At 44.9% G+C, this 21402-nt stretch overlaps 1 protein-coding gene across 1 annotated transcript; it reads left to right on the top strand.

Annotated features, from left to right (window-relative positions):
• Positions 1-2105: 2105 nt before the first annotated feature.
• Positions 2106-21085, top strand: ap1g1 (adaptor related protein complex 1 subunit gamma 1). The gene is made up of 23 exons (XM_077023777.1): positions 2106-2262; positions 8410-8613; positions 8852-8976; positions 9374-9515; positions 9642-9738; positions 9934-10010; positions 11822-11917; positions 12162-12242; positions 12322-12420; positions 12552-12607; positions 12876-12989; positions 13093-13233; positions 13671-13725; positions 13939-14061; positions 14209-14298; positions 14403-14527; positions 15010-15114; positions 15244-15379; positions 15645-15771; positions 15961-16065; positions 16195-16355; positions 16493-16591; positions 16815-21085. The coding sequence occupies exons 2-23, from the start codon at positions 8413-8415 to the stop codon at positions 16914-16916; spliced, it is 2457 nt and encodes an 818-aa protein (XP_076879892.1). The 5' UTR covers positions 2106-2262; positions 8410-8412; the 3' UTR covers positions 16917-21085.
• Positions 21086-21402: the final 317 nt, after the last annotated feature.

Raw genomic sequence — 21402 nt, 5'->3', positions numbered from 1 at the left:
ACAAGAGTATCCGAGTTCTGTAGTGCAAATGACCACAAAATTATAAAAATAACTGAAATAACTTTGATCGTTCAAAACTTAGTAGCTAATTAACTACACGTCCACAAGTTGCTTAAGCGGGTGGTTGGGAACAACTTAAAGGAGGTCTAAGCTAACAAGAAAAACTAAATGAAACTCAAAATTACAATGAAATTGTAGTAATGTAGCTACTTTATTAATAAATGGAAAATTCAAAAAAGCTACAACATATATAATAGAATATATCAGACAAATCATGATTTGTTAATAATGCGTTCCTGTAATCAAGTAAGGTCATCATTCTTTATTTAATATAGTAGCTATTGAATTAACAGACTTGAAGAGTTGCCGCTTTAGCAGACATGCTCTAAAACAGTTTGATGTAATATACCTAAAAAACAGACCTGCACGTGGCTATTCATTGAACATTTTAAAAGTGCCTGCCAATCGACTACAGACATATAAAAACGTAAAACAGAAAAAATTAACATTACAACACTACAACATTATTGAGGTTATAGTGTTAAAAAATTCTTGCACAAGCTAGTTAAGAAAATCCCAGCTCAACGAATAGCTGATTGGTCTTCTACATAACCCTGTATAGCTGTGAACAGAGAACTTGTCACAATAGGTAGTAGGTGATGATTTAAAGAGCAACAAATAACACTGGGTCGTATTACCCTGTATTGATTACAGCCTCACAGCTCATCACAACATCGAAACGAGATGTTATCTGACCAATTAGCAGAGAAATGGGATTTGTAAGTCGGTGTTTACGTACACCCTTCACTTTCTCAAATATGAATGTCATATTCTAGACTTACAGATGTAAAAAAAAATAATCTTTGTTTTTAAACGCTATAGCCTGAGCCCGACAGTGTTTTTTTCAAATAGTGTAGGTTTTTTGTCACTAGAGGGCGCACAGTCTAATTTTTTCTGACCTCTTTATTAAATTGGTTTAAACCCCTTTATATGGGATATTAAAACTTTTTCAACTGACAACAGCCAAAAACAACGATAAATTGCTCTAAGTTTCATTTGATGCTTGAATGGCTAAGCTACAATGGTGCATTCAAACCCAAATACACACAATTCAGTTATAATTATGCTATGATATTACTACACATGATTTTAGATTCAATATTGTTTCAGTGGATAAATATATATGAAAATAATACTTTAGTTTTAGGTTTAGTTATTCAACACTCAGTTCTTCTAAGTCACCAATCTGGAGGCAATGTGCTATAAATGGTTAAATACCATCCCGACTCCTGACCACAGGTGGCATAGTGCATGGTATGAAGTTAATCCTTTGTCAGACCTGCAAAAGTTTATACCACCACATGAGATGGGACAAGAAAGCAAAGTGAAACTTCCAGGTAAATAGTGATTTTATACTAATTTTCTCTTATGTTCTCAATGTTTACATTTTCTATAATATATTAATCAATTAATCAAAATAGGTCTGACGTTTCTAAATGTCTGGTAGTGATTTAGCTAACTTTGTTATTGAATAACAATCAGTTCAATAAAACCAATTAAAAAATTCTACTTCAGTAACCTGCTTAGTGACTCTGTAAATAAGTGCCACAGTGTTACAAACTGACGTCATCACTGACTGCCACGAGGTGAGGTGCGGACCGGAGCACAGCTCTTAGAACATGTGTTACTCATCCGCCGAATTGACACGTAGCAGAATGTTATAAATGCCACAACATCGCAGTCTTCCTGTGCGGTTATCGTTTCATCAACAGACAAAATATTAAAAACCTGCCTGGATTAAACCGTATTTAATGTTGAGTGGCGAGAGTTCATGAGATGGGGAAAAAAAACATAATAAAACACTTAACTATAGTTATGTGATAGCCAAGGTGGGCTAGCTAGAGCTTCCTGACTTGTTTAGTGCAATCACGTCATTACAGGCGCTTAATACGGTCTCATAATTTAGGTCTCATTACATTTGACAGTTTTTATTTTTTATTTGCACAACAGTATCTAGGTTCAGTGGCAACCCAAAGCAGTGTTTATACGTTATCAACACTTTAGTAGCAGTCCTCTATCATAAAGCTGTCCCTGCAGCGCGGTAGTTCCACCTTGAAGTTTGTGACACCGCTCACTGGTAACCTTCCGCCTGCGGTAGATGTGCTGAGGCTAGGGCCGCCGCCATTTTGAACGTCTGGTCCGTTCCTCCCTCCGTCGCGAACTGCGGAAGATTCCAGTTGTTTTCTGGTCTCGTTACGGCTGGTGAGTACGGCGCAGTTGGGGGAAAACGGAGATTAACAACTCGACTCGACAGCCGGCGAGGAGCGGGCTGTTGAAACGACTCGAAAACGTCCGTATACGAAGGTTGTTCGGGGCTTGTAAAGGCTGTATTAAGAGAGAGGGGGGGCGGGGGTTGGGAAGTGGAGCTAGCTAGGTTAGCTAAGGCTAGCTAGCCTGCCCGAAGAAGCCCATTAGCATGCTAATGCTAGCTAGCCTGCCCGAAGAAGCCCATTAGCATGCTAATGCTAGCTAACCTGCCCGAAGAAGCCCATTAGCATTAGCAAGCTAAGCTAAGACGTCCGTAGCAGCTGTTAGCATACGCGCCAAGCGTGTGGCGACCTGCGGCGCTAACACTTGCGCTAAACCCCGCTGGCTGGCTGACTTGCTCCCTCGGCCGTGTGAGCCGCCAGGCAGCGTCCGTGTAGGCCGCCACAGCTTCGGCTGACGGCGGATACTCCGTTAACGCCTCACTACGCCCTCGGTGTGTCCGGCCCGCGTCGCGCTATCCGTCCCCGCCGTGTGTCGGGCGTCGTCCGGCGGCCGCAGGCGCGTCTAGCTCGGCTGCTTGAGGCCCCCGCCGGGTGGCCAGCTCGCCCGTGTGGGGAAGGAGGATAACTTGTGTCATTCCTCCGCTGCTGAAGGGACCGGGCGTCGCGTCTGGGCCGTGTGTTCGGTTCCCGACACGACCTGGCCCGGTTAATAATACTCCCGTTTGCGGGTCGGAGCGGGTCGTGTTGTTTTGAAGCGACCAGCGGGCCTCGCGTCGAGGAGCAGCAGCAGCTACTGGTGATTTTGTGCCTCATTTGGAAAAAACAAAGCAGGGAGATCCCTTCCCCGATCACACGAAGGGGGGACAGGAGGATGTCGACGCCTATTCGGGGCTTCCGTTGTCCGCCTGAGATGTCGGAAGGCCGGGTTTAACAGCCAGGAAGACGGCGGTGCGGCAGGCCGCTTGACCCGAGCCCGGAGGTGGGGAGGCTGTCAGTGGCGTCGCCTGCTGTCTCGCACAAGTTGGGAAGAACAGCGAATATGTTTCTCCAGAATACGCAGGACGTCTGATTTGACTGTCCAATGCTGTTTTAAAACTTCTTGCATACACACCCAAGTTTTTATGTGGTTCAATGGGACGTAGGAACGAATTAAAGGGAAGTTGTCACTCGCCCAAATGATTGCGTTTTCCGATTCATTTCGGATGTCAAAACCATCCTTGGGTGGAGTGAAGTGTGGCGCAAATATGCGCCACACTGAAGCGGTAGCCTACACTTTTACTTCATTGTTTCCTGTAGACTTGGAGTGGTAATGGGCGCGCTTGTTGTACTAATCTCTGAAAGACCTTGAAATGTTTGCCGTTGTGTGGACGAGGTGTGGAGGGAACAAAGGAACTGTCTAAATTTTAAGAATAGGTAACAGCAAACTTGCGATTAAATCTCCCTTGTTGCTTTGCTGCCGGGCAAAAGTAATCGCAGACTTTATTTTGTGACTGCAGTTGTAATTTAGGTTTGCTGTGTGTGAGAACATGGGGCTCTATTAAACTTTGATTTTGTGTGTGTGCGCTGTCACCGGGCCTTCCTTAATACTGAATGGAACAGGACTGAATGTGTCACTAGGGTGGTTCCCTAAGGCACGTCTCTGTTGTTTTTGTTCTTATATTGGTCGCTAGGTTCATCCATCGTATGACCGACCCCACAGTCTCCAGAGGTATGGGTATGCTGCTCAGGTGATTGGTTCACACCTAACAGAGAGCAGAGCTGCATAGCTGCTCTGAGTTCAGCTCCCTCCCACACAGAGGTCAGAGGTCATGCGCTGAGAAGTCTGCTGTGCATGGTTAACCTGTATTATCCGCATGTCACGTGCAGTCCATGTGAATGGATTGCGCCGCCATGGTCCGCCCTCCTCCGCTTAAGACGCCTTCAGTTTATAGACCGTCACAGTTCCATTTCCATGTCCACTTTGACCGAAGGACGCCAGGCCCACGTTCTGGTCAGTGAGCTACGGGGAACCGTGTAGATCATTATTAATGTGGAGGCCACATGAAGCTCACCTTGATGAGAACAGGCCTCAAGCTGTTGTCACCTTATTGCTTTTTAGAAAAACCGTCACTGTGTATGGTAGATTTAAATGTGATTTCATCATTAAAAAGACTGTAGAGTATGATTTTTTTTGGAAGAGGTGTTGTAAAAAGGTACAGAGAGTTCGGGGCAAAAACCTATTTTCAGACAGTAGGCTGAGTTTGATATTGGGGGAAAAACCAAAATACTTATTTTTTGGCAAGAATTTTATGAACATTTTCAGTGGTTCTTTTTAATGGATAAATGCTTTATTAATCCAGAGGGAAATCGAGGCATTTTGAAAATTTTTGATTCACTTATTAAGCCACAGTAATATCTGTGTAGAGGAGGATACATATTTTGTAGTGTTTTGTGTAATGAGGGAGTAGGTCTGTCTTGGCCTTAAGGGTTTCTTGTGGGTTGTTCTGATCATTGTCCTAACCAGTGGATGAGGGCCCTTGGTTTTCTGGAATGCACACCTCCCATTCCGCTTTGATCAATGAATTACTTTATTTATCGGTGCAGTCGGCCTTTATTGACTGCATTTCTCTCCAGGGTTACATTTTCTATGCCATTGCACATAACCTAACTTGATACTTTCTTTTAAAATGTCATTTGCAAGCAGCAGCGGTATGCATCGAATGGGAAGTATATTTTTCCCTCACATTTTTGTGTGTCGTGCCTGGAGGCAAAGTTTGCTTTGGTGAATTAAATGTCTTTAAAGCGATTTTACAGTTTTGTGATTTTCACTTGTATACATATTCACTATATAAGGCAACCAAGGGAATGGTGATTAGTTGAATAGGGACCTGTCCGCTAAAGTGACGGTGTGGAACGATGTGCTGCATGTATACCAAAAACATCGGTGCCTCATCATGACCATGTTATTGGTGAGTTTAAAATGAGTGATTTCTATATACTTGCTATTAATTTTGAGGTGTTAATGCTGTCAGATTAGAACTTCCGCTCAGCAGAGGAACCTTATGGGAATTTGGAAAAGGTGCTTGCGTTTGTTACAGTGTGAATCGGGTTGAATATCAGTCACGTGACCCTGGAGAGTTTTGAATCAGACAGACAGATCCTGTTTCATTCAAATGTTTGCTAATGAGCTGTCGTACTACCTTGTCAGTGGTATAGGGGCTTGTCCACTGTGAACACAGTTTAAAGGGCAAAATGAGATGTGACCTCCTCCTTTGGGTTTGCTGGACTGATGCTCCCAGCCTTACAAGCAGTCTTTGAAATTTCTGTTTGCTTTATTTCTGTTTGCTACTAGGGTTGGTGTGCCTTTTAATAATGTCCTCTGACGTTGTAGCATGTACAGCTTCTTCTTATTACATGATTTAAAGAATTCGAAATTATCTTCCTTTGACCTGTTGGAAAAACAACTTTTTGGACTACTCATTATTCTTTATCACGTTGTTCCTGTAAAAGCTTCAGCGTGATTTGTGATGTATGGAGATATATGGCTGCATGTCTTGCCTTGAACTGTGTTTTCACTGACGTTCATTTAGAAAGCTTCTTTTACACAGACGATCTGCTTTGTTGAGCGAGGTGCCATTACTCAGCAAATAATCCCTCTGGTTTCTCTTGCTGTAGCACTCGTATGCTTCATGCAAACTGCAAACGGACAAACACAAACCCCTGTTATCTGTGATGCTTAGCCTCAGAGATGGTCTCTTCTCTGTGTGAAGGTAGGCATGGAAAACGAACCATCTCCGCCTGTTTTTGTAATTGTATCTGTGATGGACCCCTTGGTGTGGCTGTTGGGGATTAATGTACACTCCTCCGTCTGGTACTGTGGAGGTATAAAGGGTCTCGGGGTTGTTTTTACACTCCAGTGCTAGGTTCTGCCCTCTGAGTGTTTTGGGCAGGTACAGGTCCTGCTGTGTTCTGTCCGAGTCGTCGGGCCAAAAATACATCGGTCATATCTGTTGAGAAGCGTCATGCCATCTCGGCCGCTGCTAGCTCTGACTCACTTCCTGTACTCCGACTCCCGTGCGCACGTGTGCTCTTTATTATTTATTTTTATTTGTTTATTTTTTTTTTGCTCTGCGCTTTCTACATGGCAGTTATGACATCGGTTCTGTGCCGGTTCCCAGATATGTGGCTAGTTCGTTGGTTAAATAAGCAAGCTACCCCAGTCTGTTCTCACACTCGTTCCCACCCCACGTACCCCCAGTCTGCGCTTCAGATGGGGCCTCGTTGTTGGTGTATTCAAGCTGTGTGTCTAGCCTACACAGTATCTCATCACGACGGTGCACTCATCCCAAATAGGCTGTAGGTGGCGCTGCTATGTATTCAACAAGGATACACAGGCCATCATTTTGATTGGTGGCCTGATGTGTAGTCCGTGTTTGTGTTCAGAGTGTATTATTTGTATCTGTAGGCTGTGTAATCATAATTGCTCAGAATCACCTTAGTATGTTTTGAGACCTGTTAATGATCCCCCTGTGAGATGTTATGGATTCGGAGGTGGTTCTGTGTCCACTGCCGATGTTGCCTGGTTCGCTCTGCTCAGTGTAAATAGACGAGAATGTAATCTTACCAGTACGCATGAGCTCCTTTAATTTTTAATTAGCCTCCAGCGCACTGAAACCTTAGTGCTCGGCTCTAGAGGCTCAGGAAGCAGGAATGGAATTTCACATGTGGTTCTCTGTTCTCCATCACGGCTGTTGATGGCCCAAAGTGTGAGCATACTGAACATTCCCTTTCCTTTAACTTTCCATGTAGAGGTAATCTTGGCAAAATGTAGGAAATGTCATCCGTGTAAGGCTTTGCTCCGTCATGAGCTGTGCTGTTCTCTTTGAAATCGTTAGTCCTGTAGATCTCTACTAGTTACAGATCAGGGACTTGCTGTGACATGCTGAGCTTGAAATTAATTATTTGATAAAGGGTAGACTTGTTTTTCAGTATGAATGTGGTTGAGTAATTCAGTTGGGAGTCCTTTTTGTTGTTCTGGAAGAATTTTTTTGTGTTTGGTGTTGGAACAACCAAAATGCACAGATTCAATATAAAAGGAGAGCCTGGAGAGTGTGATTAATTTCACAGGAACGTTAACATGGTAGCAGTGATGTACTATATCTTTCTTCTTAAGCTGAGCTCTAATATGTTAAGTGCCACTGCCCTTTATTAAACAGGACCAACAAATTCATGTATATATTATAACGGTTGTCCAAAACCTTTACTTTTCTTTTAGAAGCAGCTAGTGAGTCTTTTTGTGCTTGAAATAAGTGTAGATATTGAACATTAAGCAAAAAAGAAGAAAGAAAAAAAAAACCTTTTGCAACAAACTGGTGGCACAATTGAAAAGTCAAAATTGTACTGCATGCAATAAACCGCAGTTTATTGTAAAGTTGAACACAAAAGACCACAACTTGAATCACTTTATTTGTGGTCATCATAAATTAAACATTAGATCTTGAAATACTGGAAACCAGCCTTGTTAACCTCTGATCAGGTTTCAGTCTTAATATTCCCAAGCAGTTTATTTGGCTCGGTCAGATTGATTTCATTACTCTGAAATTGCTTTGTATAGCTTGTATTAGTCGTACAAATGTTTCCTAGATCGTTAACATCCACATGATAATTTCTGCCAGTTTGAGCATGGAAGAAACCAACACAATTATTCAGTGTCTCTCCACAGGTTTCATGTTTCATGTATTGTGTCACGACATCGTAATTTTACAGTTGTTGGTATAAACGTTCCTAAAATCGGGCTGGTAAGACATTTGGACTTTTTCATGTGTATTCAGAGAAAAGTGATGATTTTTTTGCTTCGGCTGTTGCCATCAGTTTACCTGCTGCCATGTTAACTGTAAGCATTACCATCAGCACTTGACTGAGAAGCTTGGTGCAGTTGGCCCGTTTTGTAATGGGACATGTTTTGAGTCCAGGAATTGGGTCGCACATCATCCCTCAAATCCTGTGCTCTTTTTCGTTTTGGAAGCTTCAACAGGAAAAACCAGAGACGACCAATCGAGTTGATCCGTGGCTGCTGACGGGTCCTCATTCATCCTCGTGAATGTGCCCGATATGGCTACTTTTAACAGCATGCCGGCTGACACTGTGTATTGGTTTGCAGAGGATGCCAGCTCCGATCCGACTGCGAGAGCTGATCCGTACCATCCGGACGGCTCGGACCCAGGCCGAGGAGCGAGAGATGATCCAGAAAGAATGTGCCGCCATCCGGTCGTCCTTCAGAGAAGAAGACAACACTTACCGCTGTCGAAATGTGGCAAAGTTGCTTTATATGCACATGTTGGGCTACCCGGCACATTTTGGGCAGGTAAATGAGATGCTCTGCTATTTGCTGTCCCGTTTCCCATGGGCCTGTTAGAGAGGCACTAGTGTTCTGGGGTGGGTTTTCCGAAACGTTCGTAGCGCTAAGTACTTCTTAACCTCGTACGTTTCATACGAGGTTACGAAGTACTTGGCGCTAAGAACATTTCGGGAAACCCACCCCTGCCTCGTTGAATGTTTTGCCGTGTGTGTGTGACGTGCTGTGTCTCTCTCTTCTCTCTCAGCTGGAGTGCCTGAAGCTGATTGCATCACAGAAGTTCACAGACAAGCGAATAGGCTACCTGGGGGCCATGCTGCTGCTGGATGAGAGGCAGGACGTCCATCTACTCATGACTAACTGCATTAAGAAGTAAGGGGCTCCGCCAGCTCCGCCCCTCCCACTGCGCTCCGCCCCTCCCACTGCCAGCTCCGCCCCTTTGCTGCCTGAGCGGTAGACCTTCAGAGGAGATGTGGGGCGTGGCTGGAGGCGTGAGGCACATGTGCCAAAGTACAGTTAGCACTTTTCTCTTGGTGCGCCCTGTGGAGGAAGAGGAGGAGGATGTTTGCGAGTGCCAAGAGCAGCTTCTGTGCTTTCTCCTGCTCTGGATTCCCTTTAATCTGGCTTCACAGCCACGCTCTCAGCCATGCTCACAGCTACGCTCTCAGCCACGCTCGGTTCGGTGCACCCCCAGTGTTCACCCTTTACTACCATGGCCGTCTTGTTTCTCATTCTCCTTTTTCTTATTTTTCCTTCTTGTACGTTACAGCGATCTAAATCACAGTACACAGTACGTCCAGGGTTTGGCCCTGTGCACCCTGGGATGTATGGGTTCGTCAGAAATGTGTCGCGACCTGGCTGGGGAAGTGGAGAAGCTCCTCAAAACATCAAACTCTTACTTGAGGAAAAAGGTATCCGCCCGTCGCCCCCTCACAGTGCCCGTCCTGCTGTGGGGACGTAGCAGCTGTTGGCTGTGTGGGGTTTTGGCTGTGTGCCTTTTTGTTTCACGAAAATGAGGACTGGCTTTCTCCACACAGGCAGCGCTGTGTGCAGTACATGTTATCCGCAAGGTTCCCGAGCTGATGGAGATGTTCCTGCCTGCGACGAAGAACCTGCTGAGCGAGAAGAATCATGGTGCGAGATGCTCGCACTGTTTCCAGTTTACACCGTGATATCATCTTTATTTAATTTTAGCCTTTAGATTTTCATTAAAAAAAAATTCTTATTATTCATAACCACAGACGACCTTTCAGTGTTTTATTTATTTTTAAACCATTGTTACAGTACCCATGCGTCATTATAAAGGGCTATTTGTTATCTCTTCTGTAGGCGTTCTCCACACATCTGTTGTCCTTCTCACTGAAATGTGCGAGCGAAGTCCTGACATGCTGACTCACTTCAGAAAGGTACGCAAACTTCATCTGCTCCTCCCCTCTGTAGTCTTAATCTAACGAAGGACTCGGCCCTGAAGCGTTGTTACTGCACGTAACAATATTGTTGATTAGTGGCGTTTAGATACTCTTGGGTATTGGATGCTCGCATGCTACGTTTTCCGCTGGGGTGAAAACGGCCCCTCTTCCTGACGAGCGTACCATGGAGTGTGAATTTTGAGGTCGGCCAGATAGCTGTAGATGTAACTCTAGCGTAACGGTGTTGCGACACTGACTCTGTATCTAGCCAGCTTGGTCATCGTGGAGCTCTTGGCTCTCATTTCCTGCTCTTAATTCTTGGTCGATGTTCTTGTCCACAGTGACTTGCATGTGTTAAACAATGATCGTACAGATGGCCTTGGTGTTACTATCACCTTGGTTCTCGACCAGGTCTGGTCACCTGAACGTCCTCATTCATGTATGGGGGAGGTAAACATGATGGGGTGATGGGTATTATTAATCTTTTTGTTATAAAATATAATAAACATTAGCCTACCCTTTTATGTGCAGTAACTTGTTTACTTTCTGACTAATCTCAGAAGCTTGTATTCTGCTACAGTGATTTCAGTACGTGATACGCAGAGATCAGTATTGTTGGTTTATGTTAAACTCCCTCATAAGTCATACTCTGCAACTGCAGTATGGAGAAAACGGGACTAAACGCTTCAGGTTTTGGCCTTCCATCAGACTCTGTTTCTGCCACTGAAACCTGAGCGTGCGAGGTCAGAGTTGACTTTGCCAGTTGGAACGTGCCGTCATGCTATTAAAGCCTGTTAAAGTGGGATTATTTTGATGTGTTGAGTCCAGCCTCCTTGTGGGATAGCTGGCTCTATTGGGCTTGCTCCGTGGTTGACCCTGTTACCCTGGTCTCCCGCTGTGTGGATCTCCACTGGGACACTTCAGCCCGAACTGCTGTACCAACACTCCCACCTCCCATACTCATGACCGTAACATTTATTTTAAGCTCTTCTCTAAAAGTGAACTCTCTCTCTCTCTCTTTCTCTCTCTCTTTCTTTCTTTTTTCCGGTTTCCCCCCACCCCTAACATCTACTTCATTTTTTTTCTGTCATTTGTCTTTGTTACAATTCCTGCATTGTGTTAGAATGAGAAGGTAAGAGGACATTATGGTTTCATTGCTGGTGCATGCTGTTACAGAACCCCGCCATGGTCACTGTACACGTAGTCCACTTCTGTTTTGGGAGTGATCTTGCTTTTCTTTGTTTTGCCTTTTATAATGATTTGTTGGTTTTCTTTTGGGTTTGGTTTGAATGTCATCACAGGACTCTATATATAGTTTGTGTACATATTCACGTGTTCTAGCATTAACCATTACACTGTTGTTAATGGTCATTCATTTGATAACGATTGGCTTATGCGAATACTTGTTTTGACAAGTTGATTACCTGAGAGGCACAGAACATTATGGTTTTGGCCAAAACTGACATAGTACAAAATGTAAATGCACTCTTAGCCACTGATAATTATGTGTGTCTTGGTGTTAGGATAAGATCCATAGAATCATTACTTATACATCCATTTGATTCACCTAACCGAATGTGCTGAGAAAATCAGACTATTTTTAGATGATTTTCACCCCATTGTGTTTACAGTGACTCCCTCCTTGCTGTGTGTTGATTTACTTTTTTTTTTTTTTACTTTAAATGTAATTAGCTTTATGTATGTATTGTATTTAGGTGTATGTATTTAGTTCTTCATGGTCCTAGTGGCCTTTTCTGTTATATCCGCTATGAATGTGTTTATTTGTTCATTAACTTGCATTTCTTTAGCTGGTCCCACAACTTGTGCGAATCCTGAAGAACTTGATCATGTCTGGTTACTCTCCTGAGCATGACGTGTCTGGCATTAGTGACCCCTTCCTGCAGGTATGATCCTTCACCCTTTCCTCCTCTTCCCTCTCCCCTCTGTCCTTTTGACATTCACTGTCTAAGCAATAAGGTTGCCAAATTGAACACTGCTTTTTGGCTTTTAGATGAACCTCTCAAACTATCCATCATTTGTACCGTACATTCCCAAAAAAAGGCCCCCTGTGCTTTAGAGGGCGTGCTCATCTCTTGTATCCTAAATCAAAGACACTGGCTTACACAATGTCTTCTGGACTTATTTCAGGTTCGGATACTGAGGCTACTTAGAATTCTGGGAAAGAGTGACGATGATTCTAGTGAAGCTATGAACGACATTCTTGCACAGGTGAGATGTTTGAGCAGATCTGTGTTTGAAGCCGTTGGCAGTTGACCTGCCACTTAAACCGCACTTTTTCTCCTCTCAGGTTGCAACAAACACAGAAACGAGTAAAAACGTAGGCAATGCAATCCTGTATGAAACAGTTCTTACAATTATGGACATCAAATCAGAGAGTGGATTAAGGGTGAGTTGAGTGGGATTCCTTGATACACGTTTCCGTTCAACAAAGCTAATTAGTTTATTATGGGTACTTTAATGTGATTTATATTAAATTGCATTTTGAAAATGACAACTAGATGTTTCTTCCAAATTCAGGTATTAGCCATTAACATCCTGGGACGGTTTCTTCTCAACAACGACAAAAACATCAGGTTCGATTTTTCCTTTTTCATCTCCCAAAAATGATCAAAATTAGGGGCGCAGGATGCTTTTTTTTCCTGTCTCTACCAGCAGTCCGTTAGAAAATGCAGCTTCAGGTTAAAAACATTTTTCATTGCTGCTGACCTTGAGTTATTCACTGACTGAAAATCTCCAGATCTGACCTCATGATCTCTGGTCAGTGTCTGCAGAATTAACCATAGACAGCAAAACCTTGAAAGCCCCTTTCAAATAATTCAAAATCCGCCCCCCACCCCCCAGATATGTGGCGCTGACATCTTTACTGAAAACAGTGCAGACGGATCACAATGCGGTACAGAGGCATCGCAGCACCATTGTGGACTGTCTGAAAGACCTGGACGTCTCGATCAAAAGGTACTTCAGCAGCACACACTTATTTTTAGCTGTGTTCTGGGTCTGCATGGGGTGGGTGTAGAAGCTGCCTACACCATGTCCTCTTCCTCCTCCTCCTCCTCAGACGCGCGATGGAGCTGAGCTTTGCCCTCGTCAATGGGAACAACATCAGGGGTATGATGAAGGAGCTGCTCTACTTCCTTGATTCCTGCGACCCCGAGTTCAAAGCGGACTGTGCGTCAGGAGTCTTCCTGGCTGCTGAGAAGTAAGACGCTACAAACGTGTTCAGCTTGGCATTGCCGAGGATTTGTGCCTTTACTAGCATATATAGCTAAAGCCAGGAGGGAGATGGTTAAAGCACAGAACAACGCTGTGTTTTCAGGTTAACTTGGAGAGGTATGACTCACCAATTTACCTGGAGTTGAAAGGCTCTGTTTAGAACGGAGGTCTTGGGTCTAAGAGGAGAGTTGTTGACGTGCTGGGTGATGATAAAATGAGTGATCCATCGTCAGAGCTTGACGTTGCTGATATCATCATTTCTGACAGCATGACCTGAAACGCAGATGGAATCTAATAACCTAATTAGCAACAGGCCATTACCCGGGCTTGGTTTTGATTCATTGCGACTCAAGCATCACGACTTCAAAATGATTTTATGTCTACACATTTGACTCTCTACCCCCCCCCCCCCCATCTCTCTAGGTATGCACCGTCCAAAAGATGGCACATAGACACCATTATGAGGGTGTTGACAACGGTAAGTATCTACATCTTGCCCAAGATTATTTAGTTTATATCATTTGCATTGTATTTTGTTGAATGATGGTGATTTACTAATGCAACAGAACAGTTCAGTTGCTCTTTGTTACTTCTAATGAGGCATTTTATGCATGATGTATGGTTTTTAATATTTTTATTTATTTTTTGCCAAGTTTGCTTGGGTGTGTAAAGATGCCATTTGTGGTTTCAGGCAGGGAGTTATGTCAGAGATGACTCTGTCCCCAACCTCATCCAGCTGATCACCAACAGTGTGGAGATGCACGCTTACACCGTGCAGAGACTTTACAAAGCACTGCTGGACGACATCTCGCAGGTCAGACTCCTTTGGGGTGTTTTTGTTTGGCTGACTGATTTAAAAATAAACACCGCTTTCATGTTAGGGTTATTTTAGGAAGAGCGAAGATTAACTGTTTGCTCCTGCTGACCAGTGAAGAACGAATCTGTTTGGTATCTCCTACAGCAACCTCTGGTGCAGGTGGCCTCCTGGTGCATAGGAGAATATGGAGATCTGTTGGTGTCGGGCCAGTGTGAGGAGGAGGAGCCTATCCAGGTGACCGTCCAGAGCCCCTCCCACCACACTCCTTCCTTTCTTTCTAATACAGAACTAATTACTCTGGCCCTGTGTTCATTCTAACGAATATCTTCTGCTCACAGGTTACAGAAGATGAAGTCTTAGATGTTTTGGAAGGTCTGCTGGTCTCCAATTTGTCCACGCCGGTAACCCGAGGATACTCGCTGACTGCCATCATGAAGCTTTCCACTCGCTTCAGCAGTGTGAAGTAAGGCCGCTTCACCACGGATGGGTCTGGACCACACCTCCACCCAGTTCGTTTGGTGGACCACACCTCCACCCAGTTCGTTTGGTGGACCACACCTCCACCCAGTTCGTTTGGTGGACCACACCTCCACCCAGTTCGTTTGGTGGACCACACCTCCACCCAGTTCGGTTTGGTGGACCACACCTCCACCCAGTTCGGTTTGGTGGACCACACCTCCACCCAGTTCGGTTTGGTGGACCACACCTCCACCCAGTTCGGTTTGGTGGACCACACCTCCACCCAGTTCGGTTTGGTGGACCACACCTCCACCCAGTTCGGTTTGGTGGACCACACCTCCACCCAGTTCGGTTTGGTGGACCACACCTCCACCCAGTTCGGTTTGGTGGACCACACCTCCACCCAGTTCGGTTTGGTGTGATTTTCTGAATGATCCACACTGTTGAGACTGGTTTTTCCATGTCGTGTCTTGTTGTTCTCTCCAGCCGAATAAAGAAAGTTGTGTCGATATATGGCAGCAGCATAGACGTGGAGCTGCAGCAGAGGGCCGTGGAGTACAACGCACTTTTCAAGAAATACGATCACATGAGGTACAGACTCAGGCCAGACTCTCGGAGCTCTCAAACAGACATCACACTTATCCACACCAGACCTGCTTCTGTTCAAATAGCATGAGGCAGTGTTGCTGCTTGACACCTTTTCTCTCACGCTCCTTCTAGGCCTGCTTTACTAGAACGAATGCCCATCATGGAGAAAACGGCCAGTAACGGTCCCACAGAAATTGTACAGACCAATGGGGAGACAGAATCATCTGACTCGAAACACCTGCCCAGCATTGCACAGCCAGCAAATCAAGTGAGCTCTCACCACCACCACTGATGATCACATCAGCTGCTCGTACAGATAATAAGGAAGTCTGTCTTGATTTGTGTTTGGTACCTGCTTCAATAAAAGTTTATTTCTTCAGCTGGACATAGGAAAAATTATTCCTGTACTCTAACACAGGAACCAATACACAATCAGTCCACAAACAGTGCAGTGCAAATCTGTATTATGTTATTCAGTTGTGGTTAAGCGCTGGTGTTTCACAACGTGGTTGGACTTGTGTTGTGTTCTGCAGGCCAATGATTTGTTAGACCTGCTTGGAGGGAATGACGTGGGTCCTGTGATCCAAACTGCTCTGCCTGCTAAACCTGCCTCAGCGGGAGGGGAGCTACTGGACCTCTTGGGGGACCTCTCTCTCTCCGGTACGCCAAATATGGACCTGCTGCTCTGCGGTTAAAACTTTTGTCCTTTTTGAGCTCCCATCTTTCTGCCTGTTCCATGTTTCATAATGGGTCACCTCACACACTCTGGGTGTAGTGGCACCTGCCTTCTAGAACCTGATGTATTACTCCACCCGATTTCCCAACCACGCCTCTCTCCATGGTCCTCAGGTGGCCCCGCCCCTGCCCCTGGCCCCGCCCCTGTACCCATCACCCAGCCTTCGTTTCTCCTGGACGGCCTCTCCTCACAGCCCCTTTTCAATGACACCGCAGCAGGTGAGATCGCATCATTGCCTCCGACCGTCACGGAGGTCGTGCCTTTAGACGCCGACTCTGCACAGGCTGACGGAAGCAGCCGTCACACTCCCGACGTGTGTGTCTTCTCCCCCCCCCCCCCCCGCGCAGGTATCCCTCCCATGACCGCCTACAACAAGAACGGCCTGAAGATCGACTTCACCTTCGAAAGGTCCAACCCCAACCCCAACATTTCAGTGATCACCATCCACGCCTCCAACACCACGGAGGCCGACATGACTGACTTCGTGTTCCAGGCTGCGGTACCAAAGGTTCGGATTCGTCCTTCTCTTCCTCTTAGTCAGAGCTGCCGACGGGTGCAGACCCCTGGTTATCATTCACAGTATCGTGCGTCTGTCTCAGTGGCGCCCCCTGCTGTTCACGCGCTGTCGTTGGGTTTTGTTCATAGACGTTCCAGTTGCAGCTCCTGTCCCCCAGTAGTAACGTGGTTCCAGCTCTCAACCAGGGACACGTCACACAGGTCATCAGGGTCCTGAACCCCCAGAAGGTAAGACCTCCGACCACACCCACTACGAAGACCCACTAATTGTGGCCCCTGTGATTGGCTGTTCCTAGGCACTGAATAAAGAACAGAAGATAAAGTAGTAATAGTTTAAATGGTCTTAAAGCCGGTGAATTAATCTTAGCTATAGGAGACGTGGTGGTGGTGGGATGTGTTTCTGCTTTAAAAGACTGAAAGGAAATAAACTTCTCTTCCGTTAAAACTGCAGCAACAGCTGCGTATGCGGATCAAGCTGACGTACACCTACAAGGGCGCGCCGGTTCAAGACCTGGCCGAGGTCAACACCTTCCCCCCACAGTCGTGGCAGTGATTGTGCTGTGTGGTTTCCCCAACGTAACGACCCCGAGCCAGGGGAGCCGTGGGAGAGATCGCCCCCCCCCTGACTGACCCCCCTGTGACATCACCGCACACTGCTGCCCTGGAGTTGCATGGGAAGCAGTGGAATCTTCCACACACACACACACACACACACACACATACATACATACATACATACATACATACATACACGCACGCACACACACATACACGTTGATGGTATGAAGACCATGTTGGCATTACAATGACAATGATATGAACCATCATCACCTGAAACATCTCAGTGCATATTCATTTTTACCAACAGCGCCCCCTAGTGATTTGGTCTCACCACAGTCTGTTTGTCTTAGTCTACTTGCTTTTGAGTTACCACAACACATCTCTACTTGCACAGCTCGGTGCGTGTACATATACAGACGCACACACACACGCACATGTGCTCTCTCTTTCCCTGACCACTCATGGTCACCCTTGACCAGTGTTTCTTGCTATGAGCTCGTGTTTGATTTGTCTGGTTTTGTTTGGTTCTTTTCATGTTTTTAATGTTAAATTGTTGGAGTTGGGGTGATTTATTTTTTTTTTGTTCTTAAGCGGGAGGGAAACATTTGCTTTAAACTCTGTGACCTCTGAATTGCTTGACCGTTTCCACCTTTGTTTAACCCTCACTAGCGTTTCGGAGTGAAGAGGATCGTGACTTGTGATGGGCCTTCAAATGACCGTGTGGTGTTCCTTTTGTCTCTTAAGTCAGCTTGTTGCGCTCCTGATCTTCAGCCCTGTAATAAAGAATACCAGATCTACGCTTTACACGTCCTTCCACAACCCTGCAGTCATGAGGTCTACTGCACTCACTGTTTGACAGAGGCACCTTCTCTCACATTTGCCCATGCGTGCTTACCCATGTATGCGCTGTTTCTTCAGAGTGAGCATCTTTAATCGGTCACATGCACCCTTGAGCACTTCATAAAACGTGTCTGTTAGTAGACAATGAAGAGTGCTGGGTTTCTAAGTTCACTTCCACTAGGAGGAGCTAGAAGACAAGAGGATGGGCTTGAAACTGCTCCAGGCTGTAGTGGAATGATGAGGTGGGATACTTACCACGGTTAAACTAGGTAGTTGAAGATCAATCTTCTTACAACCTTCATAGTGGAGTTTGCTTTTTCTGAAAGCCCTTATTTAACATTTAACTCTTTTGGTTTGTTCTGTATGCCCATGTCAGAAGGTGCATGGTTTTGTGCTTTGTTGAGGTATCGATCGAACGCTGCTAGGAATAGTTATGTCAGGAAGTCAGTGCACGGGTAACGGCACAGTACGTCGGCACAGTTCTCTAACTATAAAAGCAACAAGCAGAGTTCTAGATTACTGTGTTTGGTGTGTTTGATGCGGAATTGACTTTGGGTCTAGATTGACTATCGGTTTTGATCTAGGTGTCTTAATATGTGAACGCGCACTGTATGCGAAATCCATCATGAATGTAGTTATATGCACTGAATGCATTTCTTAGCTTCATAAGTTGTCTGGTTTTTTTTTTCTGTTATGTTTAAAGTTAAAAAAAAGAAAAAAAAAAGTATTGCCTGATTTTCAAAGCAATGTGCCTTTTGCTGGAGCTAATAGAACTAAAGTCCTCAGATGTCTTGGGGTTGACTAGCAGGTGATGCCACAGGCAGGTAAGAGGAGAGAAGGAGTAAGCTCAGACTCCTGCAACTGGAAGACAGCGTCCTGGAGTTTCCCAGTTCATCTTGGGTTATTTGCAGAGGGCTTTTTTTTTTTACTGAAGGCATGCAGTGTGGGGTGGACACAGTTCTGTCCCTGCGTGCAGTGATAGTGTGTGGGGTGGACACAGCTCTGTCCCCGCGTGCAGTGATTGTGTGTGGGGTGGACACAGTTCTGTCCCCGCATGCAGTGCTTGTGTGTGGGGTGGACACGGCTCTCTCTCCTCTTTGTTAGAAGGCATTTGGACGCAGTAACCTAAATACCTCACACTTATTTTATTTTTTTTTTAAGCTGAAAAACATCACCATATACCATCATCATTTTCATGGCTTCAGACCATCATGGGCCTTTGTGTACATACACACGCCTCTTTACTAACACGCCCGACCATCTCTCCTGCTGCTCATTGAGTCTTCATATACACACAGCAACCAGATTTCGCCCATTTCGACTCTGCCTCATTATTTGAGTTTGGTGACCAAATTAGAAATGTTCCTTTTGGCTTTGGAAATATTTTTTGAGCAATGTTATGTGTATATGGAGAAAGTGATGTTATGCATCCTGTTAATTTTCTTTGTCCTTTCTGAACATTTTGGCTTTTTCTGTACATATTGAACTTTTAAGATTCGTCCGCTGTCGTTTTCATCCCTGTTTTTAGATACCGACAGTTTTCTAAAACTTCCTTCCAGTACTGCACAGTAATCACACAGAATCATAGTCTAGGTTTAACAGCGTCCCTCTTTGATTGTTTATTCAGATGAAAATGTATAATCTGCTCCCTGTATATTGTATATAATTGTAAAAGATCAACAAAAAAAAAGTATCAAATCAAATAAACTCCCGTTTGAAGACCTGTGGAGACCAGTTAGGGGCTGTACTTGTACACAAGTGTAAAGGATCGACCTTGAGCTGCGTTTCATTCATTCATAATCTTGACTTGGTTTAATACTTTGCTTTTAGCCAGTGGAGTAGATTGCTGTTGCCACATGTGCTACACTACTGAAGGAGGTCCCATAATGCACCAGTCACAGGACTGCGACGGTCTGGGCTCTTTGTCCTGCACTCTGTGAACTCGTCCCCACCACTGCACTTGTATGGATCCCCTTAGCAAAGGTGACGGGATACGTACAAAACCAGCGGACCAACATTATAAGCTCTTTACAGGATAAGTTCAGTATTGCTGGTGGAATTCTGATCTCTTTTGTAAACCTTTGCGTCCCTCACAGAGGTCATCACACCACAATAAGCGTGGTTTTCATATTTAATTTAATTTTCTGACTTATAGATTTCTCCCACCACATATGCCTAGCCCCTCCCACACATTGTGATGGTTGTTGTATTGGGGTGGAATGACCAGTAACTGCTTTGGTTGTCTTGTTCATGACTGACGGTTGCGTTGTTTCACCTGTAAACTGACACAGGTCTAACTGCAGTCTGCCTTGTGAAGTCATTCTTCACTGAAGGACTGATGAATTGGTGGTGTGAAAAGACCCATGTGCTGTTTGGTCCTGGCTTGAATGATTTCTCAGCACATACCAGCAACTAGATATGTCTGACTTACCAACACGTTGCCTGTCATTATGATGAGAGGCACCTCAAAGGTGTATTTAAAAAGGAACAGCTATAAAGTTACAATAGAGACGAGACAAAAAACGCAAGCCCTACAGAAACCTGTTTCTTAGGTTTGGGGTTTTTTGTCGACTCATAAAGGTGTGTGTGTGTGTGTTGGAGACAGTATGGGGAGTAAGAGGTGCATTAAGCTGCACCTTTCACGCTGTTGAACATAATTCTTTGCTGCGATGATTTTACAACTTCCAGCTTTTGAGCTGCATGTGAAAACCAAGTGTAAATATTGTCATTTTTTTACTGTTTCTGTAAACTTCCTGTCAAAATGCAAGAAGTTTAAAGGTTCTTAAAGAAACGTCACCCCACTCCCCTGCCTTCTTGACATACCAGCCCTCCTGGAAAATCTGTGAAGCCTCCAGTTAATGTTGAGTGAGTGACTCCCTCTCCTGGCCTAGCGCTGGGTGAGCGAGCCGAACGCTCTTGGTTTGATCTCTACGTGCATCACCTGCTTGGATCATCCGTGGTCCCCTTCCACCTCCTCGTTTGGAACTATGACAGCCGGCCGTAGTTCTTTGGAACTTGTAAACATGTGCCTCCTATCCGTTTTACTTTGGCGACCCAACCACATGTGAATGTGTGCAGGAGGGGCAGTGAGTGCTGAGGGCCCCCCCCCCCCCCCCCCCCCCTTTGAATTTGACATGCTGAACTGGATCATTGTCCCCCGTCTTCAAGGAGTGAGTGCTGGACTCAAAATAATCGATGATGATGATGAGGAATGAAAATAACTTGTAATCTATTACATGGGATATTTTAGACTTATGCTGTGTATTATTGTCTTTGGGTTGGAGAAAATGACCAAGATAAATAAAAAAGTGAAAACTAAAATTGAATTTTTCAGTGTGGTTATTTCAGATATCGGCTCGGCCCATTTGAGTTTGACAGATGTAAACAGAGCATAAGTTTACTGCATTATCAAAAGTGAAGACTGCATAAATTGTTTTGACACGCTACCGATGGCCTGCTCGAGTAATCGTGCGTTGTGACGTCCTCACTACGGGCACGAGGGTCAGCGTGGGTATTCCGCGCTGCAACAGCGCCCTCTAGTGCTGCACCCATGGGGAAACGATAGTCTGCAGATTTCAACTTGTAAATCAGTTCTCAAAATGTTACCTCATTAGATCTGTTCTTCCATGAATTTCCAA

This window comes from Brachyhypopomus gauderio, chromosome 12, assembly GCF_052324685.1.
Source record: "Brachyhypopomus gauderio isolate BG-103 chromosome 12, BGAUD_0.2, whole genome shotgun sequence".
NCBI lineage: Eukaryota > Metazoa > Chordata > Actinopteri > Gymnotiformes > Hypopomidae > Brachyhypopomus > Brachyhypopomus gauderio.
This window is presented reverse-complemented; position numbering and strand designations above follow the sequence as displayed.